General features: G+C 32.2%; 1 protein-coding gene across 1 annotated transcript in view; it reads left to right on the top strand.

Moving 5' to 3' along the window:
* LOC143240541 (neuropilin and tolloid-like protein 2) overlaps positions 1-20119 on the top strand; it is a 57678-nt gene that overhangs the window by 25782 nt on the left and 11777 nt on the right. The window contains exon 2 of the mRNA XM_076483141.1: positions 19061-19222. Coding sequence (XP_076339256.1) covers positions 19061-19222 — 162 coding nt within the window. The remainder of the gene's footprint in view (positions 1-19060; positions 19223-20119) is intronic.

Here is a 20119-nt window from a genome sequence, read left to right as displayed (position 1 = left end):
AATCGGGTATTCATGTGTACCCATAATTTGTATGTGTATAAAAATCAGGTATTCATGTGTACCCATAATTTGTATGTATATAAGAATCAGGTATTCATGTGTACCCATAATTTGTATGTATATAAGAATCGGGTATTCATGTGTACCTATAATTTGTATGTATATAAGAATCAGGTATTCATGTGTACCCATAATTTGTATGTATATAAGAATCGGGTATTCATGTGTACCCATAATTTGTATGTATATAAGAATAAGGTATTCAGATGTACCCATAATTTGTATGTATATAAGAATCAGGTATTCATGTGTACCCATAATTTGTATGTATATAAGAATCAGGTGTTCATGTGTACCCATAATTTATTTGTGTATAAAAATCAGGTATTCATGTGTACCCATAATTTGTATGTGTATAAGAATCAGGTATTCATGTGTACCCATAATTTGTATGTATATAAGAATCAGGTATTCATGTGTACCCATAATTTGTATGTATATAAGAATCGGGTATTCATGTGTACCCATAATTTGTATGTATATAAGAATCAGGTATTCATGTGTACCCATAATTTGTATGTATATAAGAATCGGGTATTCATGTGTACCCATAATTTGCATGTACATAAGAATCGGGTATTCATGTGTACCCATAATTTGTATGTATATAAGAATCTGGTATTCATGTGTACCCATAATTTGCATGTATATAAGAATCGGGTATTCATGTGTACCCATAATTTGTATGTATATAAAAATCGAGTATTCATGTGTACCCATAATTTGTATGTATATATACGAATCGGGTATTCATGTGTACCCATAATTTGTATGTATATAAGAATCGGGTATTCATGTGTACCCATAATTTGTATGTATATATAGGAATCGGGTATTCATGTGTACCCATAATTTGTATGTGTATAAAAATAAGGTATTCATGTGTACCCATAATTTGTATGTATATAAGAATCGGGTATTCATGTGTACCCATAATTTGTATGTATATAAGAATTAGGTATTCATGTGTACCCATAATTTATTTGTGTATAAAAATCAGGTATTCATGTGTACCCATAATTTGTATGTATATAAGAATCAGGTATTCATGTGTACACATAATTTGTATGTATATAAGAATCAGGTATTCATGTGTACCCATAATTGGTATGTATATAAGAATCGGATATTCATGTGTACCCATAATTTGTATGTATATAAGAATCAGGTATTCATGTGTACCCATAATTTGTATGTATATAAGAATCGGGTATTCATGTGTACCCATAATTTGTATGTGTATATAAGAATCGAATATTCATGTGTACCCATAATTTGTATGTATATAAGAATCGGGTATTCATGTGTACCCATAATTTGCATGTATATAAGAATCGGGTATTCATGTGTACCCATAATTTGTATGTATATAAGAATCGGGTATTCATGTGTACCCATAATTTGTATGTATATAAGAATCGGGTATTCATGTGTACCCATAATTTGTATGTATATATAGGAATCGGGTATTCATGTGTACCCATAATTTGTATGTGTATAAAAATCAGGTATTCATGTGTACCCATAATTTGTATGTATATAAGAATCAGGTATTCATGTGTACCCATAATTTGTATGTATATAAGAATCGGGTATTCATGTGTACCTATAATTTGTATGTATATAACAATCAGGTATTCATGTGTACCCATAATTTGTATGTATATAAGAATCGGGTATTCATGTGTACCCATAATTTGTATGTGTATATAAGAATCGGGTATTCATGTGTACCCATAATTTGAATGTATATAAGAATCAGGTATTCATGTGTACCCATAATTTGTATGTATATAAGAATCAGGTATTCATGTGTACCCATAATTTGTATGTATATAACAATCAGGTATTCATGTGTACACATAATTTGTATGTATATAAGAATCAGGAATTCATGTGTACCCATAAATTGTATGTATTTTTGAATCGGGTATTCATGTGTACCCATAATTTGTCTGTATATAAGAATCGGGTATTCATGTGTACCCATAATTTGTATGTATATAAGAATCGGGTATTCATGTAAATCCATAATTTGTATGTATATAAGAATCAGGTATTCATGTATACCCATAATTTGTATGTGTATAAGAATCAGGTATTCAGGTGTACCCATAATTTGTATGTATATAAGAATCAGGAATTCAGGTGTACCCATAATTTGTATGTATATAAGAATCAGGTATTCATGTGTACCCATAATTTGAATGTATATAAGAATCAGGTATTCATGTGTACCCATAATTTGTATGTATATAAGAATCAGGTATTCATGCGTACCCATAATTTGTATGTATATAGGAATCGGGTATTCATGTGTACCCATAATTTGTATGTATATAAGAATCAGGTATTCATGTGTACCCATAATTTGTATGTATATAAGAATCGGGTATTCATGTGTACCCATAATTTGTATGTATATAAGAATCGGGTATTCATGTGTACCCATAATTTGCATGTATATAAGAATCGGGTATTCATGTGTACCCATAATTTATATGTATATAAGAATCGGGTATTCATGTGTACCCATAATTTGTATGTATATATACGAATCGGGTATTCATGTGTACCCATAATTTGTATGTATATAAGAATCGGGTATTCATGTGTACCCATAATTTGTATGTATATATAGGAATCGGGTATTCATGTGTACCCATAATTTGTATGTGTATAAAAATCAGGTATTCATGTGTACCCATAATTTGTATGTATATAAGAATCAGGTATTCATGTGTACCCATAATTTGTATGTACATAAGAATCGGGTATTCATGTGTACCTTTAATTTGTATGTATATAAGAATCAGGTATTCATGTGTACCCATAATTTGTATGTATATAAGAATCGGGTATTCATGTGTACCCATAATTTGTATGTGTATATAAGAATCGGGTATTCATGTGTACCCATAATTTTTATGTATATAAGAATCAGGTATTCATGTGTACCCATAATTTGTATGTATATAAGAATCAGGTATTCATGTGTACCCATAATTTTTATGTATATAACAATCAGGTATTCATGTGTACACATAATTTGTATATATATAAGAATCAGGTGTTCATGTGTACCCATAATTTGTATGTATTTTTGAATCGGGTATTCATGTGTACCCATAATTTGTATGTATATAAGAATCGGGTATTCATGTGTATCCATAATTTGTATGTATATAAGAATCGGGTATTCATGTGTATCCATAATTTGTATGTATATAAGAATCGGGTATTCATGTGTACCCATAATTTGTATGTATATAAGAATCAGGTATTCATATGTACCCATAATTTGTATGTGTATATAAGAATCGGGTATTCATGTGTTCCCATAATTTGTATGTATATAAGAATCAGGTATTCATGTGTACCCATAATTTGTATGTGTATATAAGAATCGGGTATTCATGTGTACCCATAATTTGTATGTATATAAGAATCAGGTATTCATGTGTACACATAATTTGTATGTATATAAGAATCGGGTATTCATGTGTACCCATAATTTGTATATATATAACAATCAGGTATTCATGTGTACCCATAATTTGTATGTATATAACAATCAGGTATTCATGTGTACACATAATTTGTATGTATATAAGAATCAGGTATTCATGTGTACCCATAATTTGTATGTATATAAAAATCGGGTATTCATGTGTACCCATAATTTGTATGTATATAAGAATCGGGAATTCATGTGTACCCATAATTTGTATGTATATAAGAATCGGGTATTCATGTGTACCCATAATTTGTATGTATATAAGAATCAGGTATTCATATATACCCATAATTTGTACCTGTATAAGAATAAGGTATTTATGTGTACCCATAATTTGTATGTATATAAGAATCAGGTATTCATGTCTACCCATAATTTGTATGTATATAAGAATCAAGTATTCATGTGTACCCATAATTTGTATGTATATAAGAATCGGGTATTCATGTGTACCCATAATTTGTATGTATATAAGAATCGGGTATTCATGTGTACCCATAATTTGTATGTATATATAGGAATCGGGTATTCATGTGTACCCATAATTTGTATGTGTATAAAAATAAGGTATTCATGTGTACCCATAATTTGTATGTATATAAGAATCGGGTATTCATGTGTACCCATAATTTGTATGTGTATATAAGAATCGAATATTCATGTGTACCCATAATTTGTATGTATATAAGAATCGGGTATTCATGTGTACCCATAATTTGCATGTATATAAGAATCGGGTATTCATGTGTACCCATAATTTGTATGTATATAAGAATCGGGTATTCATGTGTACCCATAATTTGTATGTATATATACGAATCGGGTATTCATGTGTACCCATAATTTGTATGTATATAAGAATCGGGTATTCATGTGTACCCATAATTTGTATGTATATATAGGAATCGGGTATTCATGTGTACCCATAATTTGTATGTGTATAAAAATCAGGTATTCATGTGTACCCATAATTTGTATGTATATAAGAATCAGGTATTCATGTGTACCCATAATTTGTATGTATATAAGAATCGGGTATTCATGTGTACCTATAATTTGTATGTATATAAGAATCAGGTATTCATGTGTACCCATAATTTGTATGTATATAAGAATCGGGTATTCATGTGTACCCATAATTTGTATGTGTATATAAGAATCGGGTATTCATGTGTACCCATAATTTGAATGTATATAAGAATCAGGTATTCATGTGTACCCATAATTTGTATGTATATAAGAATCAGGTATTCATGTGTACCCATAATTTGTATGTATATAACAATCAGGTATTCATGTGTACACATAATTTGTATGTATATAAGAATCAGGAATTCATGTGTACCCATAAATTGTATGTATTTTTGAATCGGGTATTCATGTGTACCCATAATTTGTATGTATATAAGAATCGGGTATTCATGTGTACCCATAATTTGTATGTATATAAGAATCGGGTATTCATGTAAATCCATAATTTGTATGTATATAAGAATCAGGTATTCATGTATACCCATAATTTGTATGTGTATAAGAATCAGGTATTCAGGTGTACCCATAATTTGTATGTATATAAGAATCAGGAATTCAGGTGTACCCATAATTTGTATGTATATAAGAATCAGGTATTCATGTGTACCCATAATTTGAATGTATATAAGAATCAGGTATTCATGTGTACCCATAATTTGTATGTATATAAGAATCAGGTATTCATGCGTACCCATAATTTGTATGTATATAGGAATCGGGTATTCATGTGTACCCATAATTTGTATGTATATAAGAATCAGGTATTCATGTGTACCCATAATTTGTATGTATATAAGAATCGGGTATTCATGTGTACCCATAATTTGTATGTATATAAGAATCGGGTATTCATGTGTACCCATAATTTGTATGTATATAAGAATCGGGTATTCATGTGTACCCATAATTTATATGTATATAAGAATCGGGTATTCATGTGTACCCATAATTTGTATGTATATATACGAATCGGGTATTCATGTGTACCCATAATTTGTATGTATATAAGAATCGGGTATTCATGTGTACCCATAATTTGTATGTATATATAGGAATCGGGTATTCATGTGTACCCATAATTTGTATGTATATAAGAATCAGGTATTCATGTGTACCCATAATTTGTATGTACATAAGAATCGGGTATTCATGTGTACCTTTAATTTGTATGTATATAAGAATCAGGTATTCATGTGTACCCATAATTTGTATGTATATAAGAATCGGGTATTCATGTGTACCCATAATTTGTATGTGTATATAAGAATCGGGTATTCATGTGTACCCATAATTTTTATGTATATAAGAATCAGGTATTCATGTGTACCCATAATTTGTATGTATATAAGAATCAGGTATTCATGTGTACCCATAATTTTTATGTATATAACAATCAGGTATTCATGTGTACACATAATTTGTATATATATAAGAATCAGGTGTTCATGTGTACCCATAATTTGTATGTATTTTTGAATCGGGTATTCATGTGTACCCATAATTTGTATGTATATAAGAATCGGGTATTCATGTGTATCCATAATTTGTATGTATATAAGAATCGGGTATTCATGTGTATCCATAATTTGTATGTATATAAGAATCGGGTATTCATGTGTACCCATAATTTGTATGTATATAAGAATCAGGTATTCATATGTACCCATAATTTGTATGTGTATATAAGAATCGGGTATTCATGTGTTCCCATAATTTGTATGTATATAAGAATCAGGTATTCATGTGTACCCATAATTTGTATGTGTATATAAGAATCGGGTATTCATGTGTACCCATAATTTGTATGTATATAAGAATCAGGTATTCATGTGTACACATAATTTGTATGTATATAAGAATCGGGTATTCATGTGTACCCATAATTTGTATATATATAACAATCAGGTATTCATGTGTACCCATAATTTGTATGTATATAACAATCAGGTATTCATGTGTACACATAATTTGTATGTATATAAGAATCAGGTATTCATGTGTACCCATAATTTGTATGTATATAAAAATCGGGTATTCATGTGTACCCATAATTTGTATGTATATAAGAATCGGGAATTCATGTGTACCCATAATTTGTATGTATATAAGAATCGGGTATTCATGTGTACCCATAATTTGTATGTATATAAGAATCAGGTATTCATATATACCCATAATTTGTACCTGTATAAGAATCAAGTATTCATGTGTACCCATAATTTGTATGTATATAAGAATCGGGTATTCATGTGTACCCATAATTTGTATGTATATAAGAATCGGGTATTCATGTGTAACCATAATTTGTATGTATATAAGAATTAGGTATTCATGCGTACCCATAATTTGTATGTGTATAAGAATCAGGTATTTATGTGTACCCATAATTTGTATGTATATAAGAATCAGGTATTCATGTAAATTCATAATTTGTATGTATATAAGAATTAGGTATTCATGTGTACCCATAATTTATTTGTGTATAAAAATCAGGTATTCATGTGTACCCATAATTTGTATGTGTATAAGAATCAGGTATTCATGTGTACCCATAATTTGTATGTTTATAAGAATCAGGTATTCATGTGTACCCATAATTTGTATGTATATAAGAATCTTGTATTCATGTGTACCCATAATTTGTATGTATATAAGAATCAGGTATTCATGTGTACCCATAATTTGTATGTATATAAGAATCGGGTATTCATGTGTACCCATAATTTGCATGTGTATAAGAATCAGGTATTCAGGTGTACCCATAATTTGTATGTATATAAGAATCGGGTATTCATGTGTACCCATAATTTGCATGTATATAGGAATCGGGTATTCATGTGTACCCATAATTTGTATGTATATAAGAATCGGGTATTCATGTGTACCCATAATTTGTATGTATATATACGAATCGGGTATTCATGTGTACCCATAATTTGTATGTATATAAGAATCGGGTATTCATGTGTACCCATAATTTGTATGTATATATAGGAATCGGGTATTCATGTGTACCCATAATTTGTATGTGTATAAAAATCAGGTATTCATGTGTACCCATAATTTGTATGTATATAAGAATCAGGTATTCATGTGTACCCATAATTTGTATGTATATAAGAATCGGGTATTCATGTGTACCTATAATTTGTATGTATATAAGAATCAGGTATTCATGTGTACCCATAATTTGTATGTATATAAGAATCGGGTATTCATGTGTACCCATAATTTGTATGTGTATATAAGAATCGGGTATTCATGTGTACCCATAATTTGTATGTATATAAGAATCGGGTATTCATGTGTACCCATAATTTGTATGTATATAAGAATCAGGTATTCATGTGTACCAATAATTTGTATGTATTTTTTAATCGGGTATTCATGTGTACCCATAATTTGTATGTATATAAGAATCAGGTATTCATGTGTACCCATAATTTGTATGTATATAAGAATCGGGTATTCATGTGTACCCATAATTTGTATGTATATAAGAATCGGGTATTCATGTGTAACCATAATTTGTATGTATATAAGAATCAGGTATTCCTGTATACCCATAATTTGTATGTGTATAAGAATCAGGTATTCAGGTGTACCCATAATTTGTACGTATATAAGAATCAGGTATTCAGGTGTACCCATAATTTGTATGTATATAAGAATCAGGTATTCATGTGTACCCATAATTTGTATGTATATAAGAATCGGGTATTCATGTGTACCCATAATTTGTATGTGTATAAGAATCGGGTATTCATGTGTACCCATAATTTGCATGTATATAAGAATCGGGTATTCATGTGTACGCATAATTTGTATGTATATAAGAATCGGGTATTCATGTGTACCCATAATTTGCATGTATATAAGAATCGGGTATTCATGTGTACCCATAATTTTTATGTATATAAGAATCGGGTATTCATGTGTACCCATAATTTGTATGTGTATAAGAATCGGGTATTCATGTGTACCCATAATTTGTATGTGTATATAAGAATCGGGTATTCATGTGTACCCATAATTTGTATGTATATAAGAATCAGGTATTCATGTGTACCCATAATTTGTATGTATATAAGAATCAGGTATTCATGTGTACCCATAATTTGTGTGTATATAACAATCAGGTATTCATGTGTACACATAATTTGTATGTATATAAGAATCAGGTATTCATGTGTACCCATAATTTGTATGTATTTTTGAATCGGGTATTCATGTATACCCATAATTTGTATGTGTATAAGAATCAGGTATTCAGGTGTACCCATAATTTGCATGTATATAAGAATCGGGTATTCATGTGTACGCATAATTTGTATGTATATAAGAATCGGGTATTCATGTGTACCCATAATTTGCATGTATATAAGAATCGGGTATTCATGTGTACCCATAATTTTTATGTATATAAGAATCGGGTATTCATGTGTACCCATAATTTGTATGTGTATAAGAATCGGGTATTCATGTGTACCCATAATTTGTATGTGTATATAAGAATCGGGTATTCATGTGTACCCATAATTTGTATGTATATAAGAATCAGGTATTCATGTGTACCCATAATTTGTATGTATATAAGAATCAGGTATTCATGTGTACCCATAATTTGTGTGTATATAACAATCAGGTATTCATGTGTACACATAATTTGTATGTATATAAGAATCAGGTATTCATGTGTACCCATAATTTGTATGTATTTTTGAATCGGGTATTCATGTATACCCATAATTTGTATGTGTATAAGAATCAGGTATTCAGGTGTACCCATAATTTGTATGTATATAAGAATCAGGTATTCAGGTGTACCCATAATTTGTATGTATATAAGAATCAGGTATTCATGTGTACCCATAATCTGTATGTATATAAGAATCGGGTATTCATGTGTACCCATAATTTGTATGTATATAAGAATCAGGTATTCATGTGTACCCATAATTTGTATGTGTATATAAGAATCGGGTATTCATGTGTACCCATAATTTGTATGTATATAAGAATCAGGTATTCATGTGTACCCATAATTTGTATGTGTATATAAGAATCGGGTATTCATGTGTACCCATAATTTGTATGTATATAAGAATCAGGTATTCATGTGTACCCATAATTTGTATGTATATCAGAATCAGGTATTCATGTGTACACATAATTTGTATGTATATAAGAATCGGGTATTCATGTGTACCCATAATTTGTATGTATATAAGAATTAGGTATTCATGCGTACCCATAATTTGTATGTGTATAAGAATCAGGTATTCATGTGTACCCATAATTTGTATGTATATAAGAACCAGGTATTCATGTGTACCCATAATTTGTATGTATATAAGAATCGGGTATTCATGTGTACCCATAATTTGTATGTATATAAGAATCGGGTATTCATGTGTACCCATAATTTGTATGTGTATATAAGAATCGGGTATTCATGTGTACCCATAATTTGTATGTATATAAGAATCAGGTATTCATGTGTACCCATAATTTGTATGTATATAAGAATCAGGTATTCATGTGTACCCATAATTTGTATGTATATAAGAATCGGGTATTCATGTGTACCCATAATTTGTATGTATATAAGAATCGGGTATTCATGTGTACCCATAATTTGTATGTATATAAGAATTAGGTTTTCATGCGTACCCATAATTTGTATGTGTATAAGAATCAGGTATTCATGTGTACCCATAATTTGTATGTATATAAGAATCAGGTATTCATGTGTACCCATAATTTGTATGTATATAAGAATTAGGTATTCATGTGTACCCATAATTTATTTGTGTATAAAAATCAGGTATTCATGTGTACCCATAATTTGTATGTGTATAAGAATCAGGTATTCATGTGTACCCATAATTTGTATGTATATAAGAATCAGGTATTCATGTGTACCCATAATTTGTATGTATATAAGAATCGGGTATTCATGTGTACCCATAATTTGTATGTATATAAGAATCAGGTATTCATGTGTACCCATAATTTGTATGTATATAAGAATCGGGTATTCATGTGTACCCATAATTTGTATGTATATAAGAATCAGGTATTCATGTGTACCCATAATTTGTATGTATATAAGAATCGGGTATTCATGTGTACCCATAATTTGCATGTATATAAGAATCGGGTATTCATGTGTACCCATAATTTGTATGTATATAAGAATCGGGTATTCATGTGTACCCATAATTTGCATGTATATAAGAATCGGGTATTCATGTGTACCCATAATTTGTATGTATATAAGAATCGGGTATTCATGTGTACCCATAATTTGCATGTATATAAGAATCGGGTATTCATGTGTACCCATAATTTGTATGTATATAAGAATCGGGTATTCATGTGTACCCATAATTTGCATGTATATATACGAATTGGGTATTCATGTGTACCCATAATTTGTATGTATATATAGGAATCGGGTATTCATGTGTACCCATAATTTGTATGTGTATAAAAATCAGGTATTCATGTGTACCCATAATTTGTATGTATATATGAATCAGGTATTCATGTGTACCCATAATTTGTATGTATATAAGAATCGGGTATTCATGTGTACCTATAATTTGTATGTATATAAGAATCAGGTATTCATGTGTACCCATAATTTGTATGTATATAAGAATCGGGTATTCATGTGTACCCATAATTTGTATGTGTATATAAGAATCGGGTATTCATGTGTACCCATAATTTGTATGTATATAAGAATCAGGTATTCATGTGTACCCATAATTTGTATGTATATAAGAATCAGGTATTCATGTGTACCCATAATTTGTATGTATATAACAATCAGGTATTCATGTGTACACATAATTTGTATGTATATAAGAATCAGGTATTCATGTGTACCCATAATTTGTATGTATTTTTGAATCGGGTATTCATGTGTACCCATAATTTGTATGTATATAAGAATCGGGTATTCATGTGTACCCATAATTTGTATGTATATAAGAATCAGGTATTCATGTGTACCCATAATTTGTATGTATTTTTGAATCGGGTATTCATGTGTACCTATAATTTGTATGTATATAAGAATCAGGTATTCATGTGTACCCATAATTTGTATGTATATAAGAATCAGGTATTCATGTGTACCCATAATTTGTATGTATATAACAATCAGGTATTCATGTGTACACATAATTTGTATGTATATAAGAATCAGGTATTCATGTGTACCCATAATTTGTATGTATTTTTGAATCGGGTATTCATGTGTACCCATAATTTGTATGTATATAAGAATCAGGTATTCATGTGTACCCATAATTTGTATGTATATAAGAATCGGGTATTCATGTGTACCCATAATTTGTATGTATATAAGAATCGGGTATTCATGTGTACCCATAATTTGTATGTGTATAAAAATCAGGTATTCATGTGTACCCATAATTTGTATGTATATAAGAATCAGGTATTCATGTGTACCCATAATTTGTATGTATATATAAGAATCGGGTATTCATGTGTACCCATAATTTGTATGTATATATAAGAATCGGGTATTCATGTGTACCCATAATTTGTATGTATTATCATTGTTCACAACTTGCCCTTCTTTTTTTTGTAGTTGCATAACAAGACGACAGGGTGTCGAACTTTAGAGATATAGGTGGATTAAAATAGATAAAAAAAACTCCTAAGAGATTTCTATGTACTGACGTCATGGATTTGTTACTGTCTAATCAAAATGGGGAAAATAGTAGACATACTTTTGTATGGGCTCATAAAGTGTATGATGTCACAAACAGAGAAAAACTATACAAGCACTGAAGTATGTTGGATACATCCCCTTTTGAGGTTGTACAGAGACATTTTTATTACACTATGTCTATTCTTACCTTGTTTTCTCACTTTCTGTTGCACCTATTCCCATACTTGCAACTTTATTAATATTTTTCCCACTTGTATATGCATTTTTTCATACAAGGTGTCGTGATCTCTTGTATCGGTCATTCACCCCTGCTGATATCTTCTATGTATATTATCAGTGTGGGAGTGCACCATAATGTCACTCTACGCATTAAGTGATTCATTAATACAAACCTTATTTAATGTACAATACGTCTTATAAATCCTTACAAAAGAATATAGCTTGTCTTCTAACCCAGATAGTGAAGTTTCTCTCCAGCCTCACCCTACGTTGGTGTGCCCCACACAACTCACAATTTCCAAATCTTGTCACACTACAACGCAGACCTAGAACACCACACCCCCTCCATCATTTTAACTTGACCACACCTACTCAGTACACGGAATAAGCAAATGAACGTATGAATTTTAAAATTGCGTCATTAATCAAGCTGACGTACGTCAAATAGCTTTTCTTTCTGGCAAACATTAAATAAACAAATATGAACTTGTCTGTGAGTTTTCTGTGTCGCGAGTAGCTTTTGAAATGTCGAAGAAAATCTTTACACACTACACTAGAGCTGACATTAACCAATATTTAACTATATATTGAAGAGTTAAGTGTTGATAATGCCTCCTTCATGCTAAGGCCCCGGCATGGCCAGGTGGTTAAGGCACTCGAATCATAACCTAAGGGTCGCGGGTTCGAATTCTCGTCACACCAAACATACTCACCCTTTCAGCCGTTGGGGAGTTACGATGTGACGGTCAATCCCATTTTTCGTTGGTAAAAGAGTAGTCCAAGAGTTGGCGGTGGGTGCTGTTGACTTAATGCCCTCCCTCTAGTCTTACACTGCTAAATTAGGGACGGCTAGCACAGATAGCCCTCGTGTAGCTTTGCGTGAGATTCAAAACAAACCAAACACAAACCTTCATGCTGGACATTGTGGCTAACGTGTCTCGATGGTTCCTAGCTCGACTGCTGTTACCAAAAAGTTGCTTCCGCAGTTTATAGGGTGATGGTGGTTGTATCATAAGATTATTATATTATAATTTCAGAATGTTGACTAAAGTCAGACACATTAGTCGGGCAATTGTCATGGTTTTGAGGGGGCTGTAGGTGACCCATAAATTGAAATGAAGAGTACAATAAGGTACCAAAAATGCGGGAAAATTGTATATGAAAATTTTGAGAAAAGCGTTATCATGGCTTGGTGATGAATTGTGAGAAGTTAACCAAATTAGATAAACATCATCCAACAAAGTAAAAGAAGTGTGAATGTGTAGTAACATGAAAATGTGTAAAAGAGCTCCTTTTTTGCAAACGATGTGTGATCTACGTAAACTTGGAGAGTCTGATTAAATAACAGATATCAGGTGATAACAACTGTTATTAGAACTGACTTTCTTTCTCACTGTACAGAATTTCCGAACTGGAGTACTGTTCAGTAGCTTTTTCATGAGCTTCTGGAAGTTCAATATTGCCATACGAGTCATTTTCGACCTTTTATAAACACTCACATCAGGAAATTGCGCTAGAACCACGACCGTGAAGTGTCTTAGGGCGAAGCGGCATGTGTTATCGTTTCGCGAAAAATTGTCAGTATAATTAGTAGACAGCTTCAGTGCTGACAGTTTAGTTACTTGAAAATCATTTATAGAGTTGCTAACGAAAAATACCATTAATGGAAAAAAACCCAACAAAAATAAAGATAAATATCTAGTTGTAAAGTTCGATATTACTTCTAAAACTACTAATTGTAACCTTGAGGAGTATTATATTAAAGTTTCTGAAGAAAAACTTTTACATATCATATGCCTGACAGCAAGTAAGACGTTAAAGCTAAAATTGACAACAGCGACTATTAATAGAGCCTTCAGTGGCACAGCGGTATATCTGCGGACTCACACCACTAGAAACCGGGTTTCGATACGCGTGGTGGACAGAGCGCAGATCGCTCATTGTGTTTCTTTTTGCTCAATTCCAAACAAATAAAGAAAATATTAACGGAATCCACCTCGAAGAAAAGTCTAGTTATTAGCGGTTTGTCTGGGTCGTAGTAGTCTCAGATCACTTAGTTATTAGCGGTTTGCCTAGGTTGTAGTAGTCTCAGATCACTTAGTTATTAGCGGTTTGTCTGGGTTGTAGTAGTCTCAGATCACTTAGTTATTAGCGGTTTGCCTAGGTTGTAGTAGTCTCAGATCACTTAGTTATTAGCGGTTTGTCTGGGTTGTAGTAGTCTCAGATCACTTAGTTATTAGCGGTTTGTCTGGGTTGTAGTAGTCTCAGATCACTTAGTTATTAGCGGTTTGTCTGGGTTGTAGTTGTCTCAAAAAAACAAGATTTCAGTTTTCAAATACAGCATCATAATTTATAAACATAAATATCGATATAGAACGTAATGATTAGCAGTCAGTTATAGATTTCAATGCATTATAGATACGATTATTATTATTCATAACTTAGAGACTCTAATGTTATTATAGCACTAATCACTATATAACTAATCACAACATAGAAATTATAATGTCAGTACAGAAAATTAAGATTAAACTTAACCTGGAAACTCCAATGTTAATACAGAACATGAATATTAGTCTTAAAATAGAAACTCCAATGTTAATACAGAACATGAATATTAGTCTTAAAATAGAAACTCCAATGTTAATACAGAATGTGAAGATTAGTCTTAACAAAGAAACTCCAACGTTAATACAGGACGTGAAGATTAGTCTTAACACAGGAACTCTAATGTTAATACAGAACATGAAGATTAGTCTTAACAAAGAAACTCCAACGTTAATACAGGACGTGAAGGTTAGTCTTAACATAGAAACTTCAATGTTAATATACAGAACGTGAAGATTAGTCTTAACATAGAAACTCCAATGTTAATACAGGACGTGAAGATTAGTCTTAACATAGAAACTCCAATGTTAATATACAGAACGTGAAGATTAGTCTTAACATAGAAACTCCAATGTTAATACAGGACGTGAAGATTAGTCTTAACATAGAAACTCCAATGTTAATATACAGAACGTGAAGATTAGTTTTAACATAGAAACTCCAATGTTAATACAGAACATGAAGATTAGTCTTAACACAGAAACTCTAATGTTAATACAGAACATGAAGATTAGTCTTAACAAAGAAACTCCAACGTTAATACAGGACGTGAAGATTAGTCTTAACATAGAAACTCCAATGTTAATACAGGACGTGAAGATTAGTCTTAACATAGAAACTCCAATGTTAATATAGAACGTGAAGATTAGTTTTAACATAGAAACTCCAATGTTAATATACAGAACGTGAAGATTAGTTTTAACATAGAAACTCCAATGTTAATATACAGAACGTGAAGATTAGTCTTAACATAGAAACTCCAATGTTAATATACAGAACGTGAAGATTAGTCTTAACATAGAAACTCCAATGTTAATATACAGAACGTGAAGATTAGTTTTAACATAGAAACTCCAATGTTAATATACAGAACGTGAAGATTAGTTTTAACATAGAAACTCCAATGTTAATATACAGAACGTGAAGATTAGTCTTAACATAGAAACTCCAATGTTAATATACAGAACGTGAAGATTAGTCTTAACATAGAAACTCCAATGTTAGTATAGAACGAGCAAATTATTCATAATCTAAACTCCTTCTTTAAAACAGTGAGGGAATTAGTCATAACCCAGACTCCAGTGTTACAACTGGATACGACGACAGTCAAACCTAGATACTCCAATATTAGTATAGAAAGAGCATATTCCTTATAATTTATAGAACCTATTGTTAATTTACAACAAAGGTAGTAGTCATAACCTGGAGATATTAATGTTAATATAAAAATGTACATATTATTTATAACTAATAGTTTCTAATTTTAGAAAAGAACGCAATTATTAATAATAGCCTAGAAAATCTAATTTTAATAGAGAACATACAGATCATTCATAGCCTAACAACTGCAATTAATTAAGAGAATAACGATTAGCCATAACCTAAAGATGTCGCTGCTAATATAGGGATTATTATGAGTCATATATTTGTCACCACTAAAATATTGGAAAGTTGAAGATGTAGAACAGAACACACTGTGAAACGAAATAGAATAAACTATTTTAGTCAATAGTTTTGACCAACTCAATTTTTGTTTAGTAAACAGCACATTTTTCCATTGAAATTGTGAAGTGTTCTTATTGTTACATTCTGATATTATTCGAAACAAATCTTTTGAAAAGTTTACAACACGCAGAGTACAGTGAGCGTAAACAGGCTTTAATGAAATCAAACGAGGTGGGCCCGGCATGGCCAGGTGGTTAAGGCACTCGACTCGTAATCCAAAGTTTGCGGGTTCGAATCCCCGTCACACGAAACATACTTGGCTCGTCCTTTCAGCGGCGTGGGCGTTATAATGTGACAGTTAATCCCAATATTCGTTGGTAAAAGAGTAGCCCAAGAGTTGGCGGTGGGTAGTGATGACTAGCTGCCTTACTTCTAGTCTTACACTGCTAAATTAGGGACGGCTAGCGCAAATAGCCCTCGAGTAGCTTTGCGCGAAATTTAAGAACAAAACAAACAATCAGACGAGTTGTAATGAGAACAAACAACGGTAGTACAAACTTTGATGAGAACAAATTGTCCATGGTGAAAGTAAACAAACTGTAGCGAGAACAAGCGGATTTTAAAGTCGTTGGATAAACTGCAGTGAGAAATGCAGGACACAAGAAAAACAAGTATACTTTTGTTAAAACAAAGAGTTTTTACTTGAAGTACATTGACTGTAATGAAAACAATTAAGCAGTGGTGAGTTGAAGCAGAATATAGTGACAGTAGACACACTGTAGTAAAAATAGCAGAGTGCAAAGTAAACATACACATTTCACTGAGAACAAATTGTCTTTAGTGAAAACAGATTGACTGTAATGAAAACAAACAATTTGTAATTAGTACAACTAACTTTAGTAACGATTAACACTTTGTAATGGAAACAGTAGAAAAACAGATGTTAATGAACGCAAAAATACTGTAGTGAAAAAAGCAGATTTTAGCGACATTAGACAAACAGTAGCCAAAACATAAACAGGTGTTAGTGAACGTTAAAGTACTGCAGTGATAAAAGCAGATTTTAGCGACAGTAGATAAACAGTAGCTAAACCAAAAACAGATGTTGGTAAACGTAAAAAGACAAGTGAAAACAAGCAGACCGGTGAGAACAAAAGGACTTTAGGGGGGTATTGACAGGTTGCAATGAGGACTGGCATATAATACTAATAAGAAGTACAAGAGAAAGAATACGTTATTGAGAACAAGCAGAATGTAATGGACGTTGAATTTCGCGCAAAGCTGCACGAGGTTTATCTGTGCTAGCCGTCCCTAATTTAGCAATGTAAGACTAGAGGAAAGGCAGCTAGTCATCACCACCCACCGCCAAATCTTAGGCTACTCTTCTACCAACGAAGATTGACCGTCACATTATAACGCTCCCACCGCTGAAAGGGCAACCATGTTTGGTTTGACGAGGATTCGATCCTGCAACCTACGGATTACGAGTCGAGTGTTTTAATCATCTGGCCATGCCGAGCCAGACACATTGAACGACAAACAACCAATGTGCGATGATTGTAATAAATACAAAGAGAAAAACAAATTTTAAAACATGTATATAAGAAAGCCATGTTGGGCTATCTGCTGAGTTCACCGGCGAGAATCGAACTTCTTATTTAAGCGTTGTAAGTCTGTAAACTTACCGCTCTCACACCGGAGGGGGAGGCAACCTTAGAAAAATTAGATAGATGAGTCAAGTAGAGACTCATAGACCCGAAAATGGCCAGGTGGTTAAGACGCTCAACTCGTAATCTAAGGGTCGCGGCTTCGAATCTCCGTCACACCGAACATGCTTGCTCTTTTAGCTGTTGTGGCGTTATAATGTTACGGTCAATCCCACTATTCGTTGGTAAAAGAGTAACCCAAGAGTTGGCGGTGGGTGGAGATGACTAGCTGCCTACCCTCTAGTCTTACCCTGCTAAATTTGGGACGGCTAGCGCAGATAGCCCTCGTGCAGCTTTGCGCAAAATTCAAAACAAACAAACATTGTTTTTTTTTTAATTCTTGAGATGAAATTAAATTGAGCATGTACATTATTTCCAGTTAGGAGACGCAGTACCTTAGCTGTCATGATGTCTACAATATTATATACATTATAAATGCCATCACATATTTTTTTTAGCCAGTTCGTAACTTGATCGCGACAGTGAGCGCTAAAATTAAGACTGGGAAAGCCAGCGCTTAGTCTGATCGTGATATTAATTGCTCTGGATATGAAAGACTAGACTGTCAGTAAGTAAGTGGTCAAGAATTTGTGTGCATCAGATAATTTTAGTCTGGGATCATTTTCTAACATCTTACATCGAAGAATTGCGTTCAATCTAACGATCATTTTCTAACATCTTACATCGAAGAATTGCGTTCAATCTAACAGAATCTTTCATGTGTGTGTTGTTGTTTTTTGTTTTTTTTTTGCTCTTTTTCAGCCAAAGATGTTCTAGGGTTTCGAGCTACTCAGATGAATAAAACTGACCAAGCGATCGCGTGTTTCAACTTCACTGTTGGAAATCCAGAGAGAATGGAGTTTTATTCACCTCGTTTTCCTAAGAGATATCCAAATAACACAGAATGCATCAAGCAAATAGAAGGTGAGCTTCGAGTCAAAGAATATTTACCAAAACAGTATAAACACATATGAGCCAGTTTATACAGAAATACCTGTCTATTTGTACTAAACACGAAGACCAAAGGTAACTATGTTAGGGGTCAATATTGATCAGAGAGGTTGAAAATAAATACATCAGTTATTGATCGGGAAAGTCAAACATAAATATAGCGACAGTTAGTAGCGACTAATAAATTATTTTATAAAAATTTTTGATAACTATCACTAACCAGAAAGAACATGGATCTATAATGACAACCATCATTGAAGAGGAAGGGGTAAAGTTAATATACCAACGACACATTTTGGACAAGAAAGTCTAAAGTAAATACATCAGCGACAAATTCTGAACAGTAAGGTCTATATTAAATGTACTAGCGGCCAATATTGGACATAAAGTTTTTACATAAATCCACTGACAACGATTGAGCTTGACCTTTGTTCTCTCATATAGAGGGCGCAGAACCTTAATTATCATGATATTCTGCAATATTAAGTGAATGATAAATGTAACCCCGTGATTTTTAGCCAGTTCTCGACTTCGCCATGACAGCAACCATTCAAAGTATAATTTAATTATGCACTTTGTAACTTGATCATAACAACAATCGTCAAGGGTATGATCAGGGAAGTCTGTTCTTGATTTGATCGTGACAGTAATTATTCCCTTATAATCATCATATCATAAATTGTCAAGAATGTCATGGGGACAATATAGTATGACATTCACTTTTGATTTTTATTAAACATTAGTCAAAGGGTTGACGGTGCTTGCCAGCCTTCCTTCATGTATATCACTTCTAAATTAGGAATGGCTACTGCAGGTAGCCTTCGAGTAGGTTTGTGCAAAAATCAAAAACGCAAACAAAAAAGGAATTTA

Source organism: Tachypleus tridentatus, chromosome 13 (assembly GCF_004210375.1).
Source record: "Tachypleus tridentatus isolate NWPU-2018 chromosome 13, ASM421037v1, whole genome shotgun sequence".
Classification (NCBI taxonomy): Eukaryota; Metazoa; Arthropoda; class Merostomata; order Xiphosura; family Limulidae; genus Tachypleus; species Tachypleus tridentatus.
The sequence above is the reverse complement of the archived record's forward strand: the minus strand, read 5'-3'. Positions and strand labels throughout refer to the sequence as shown.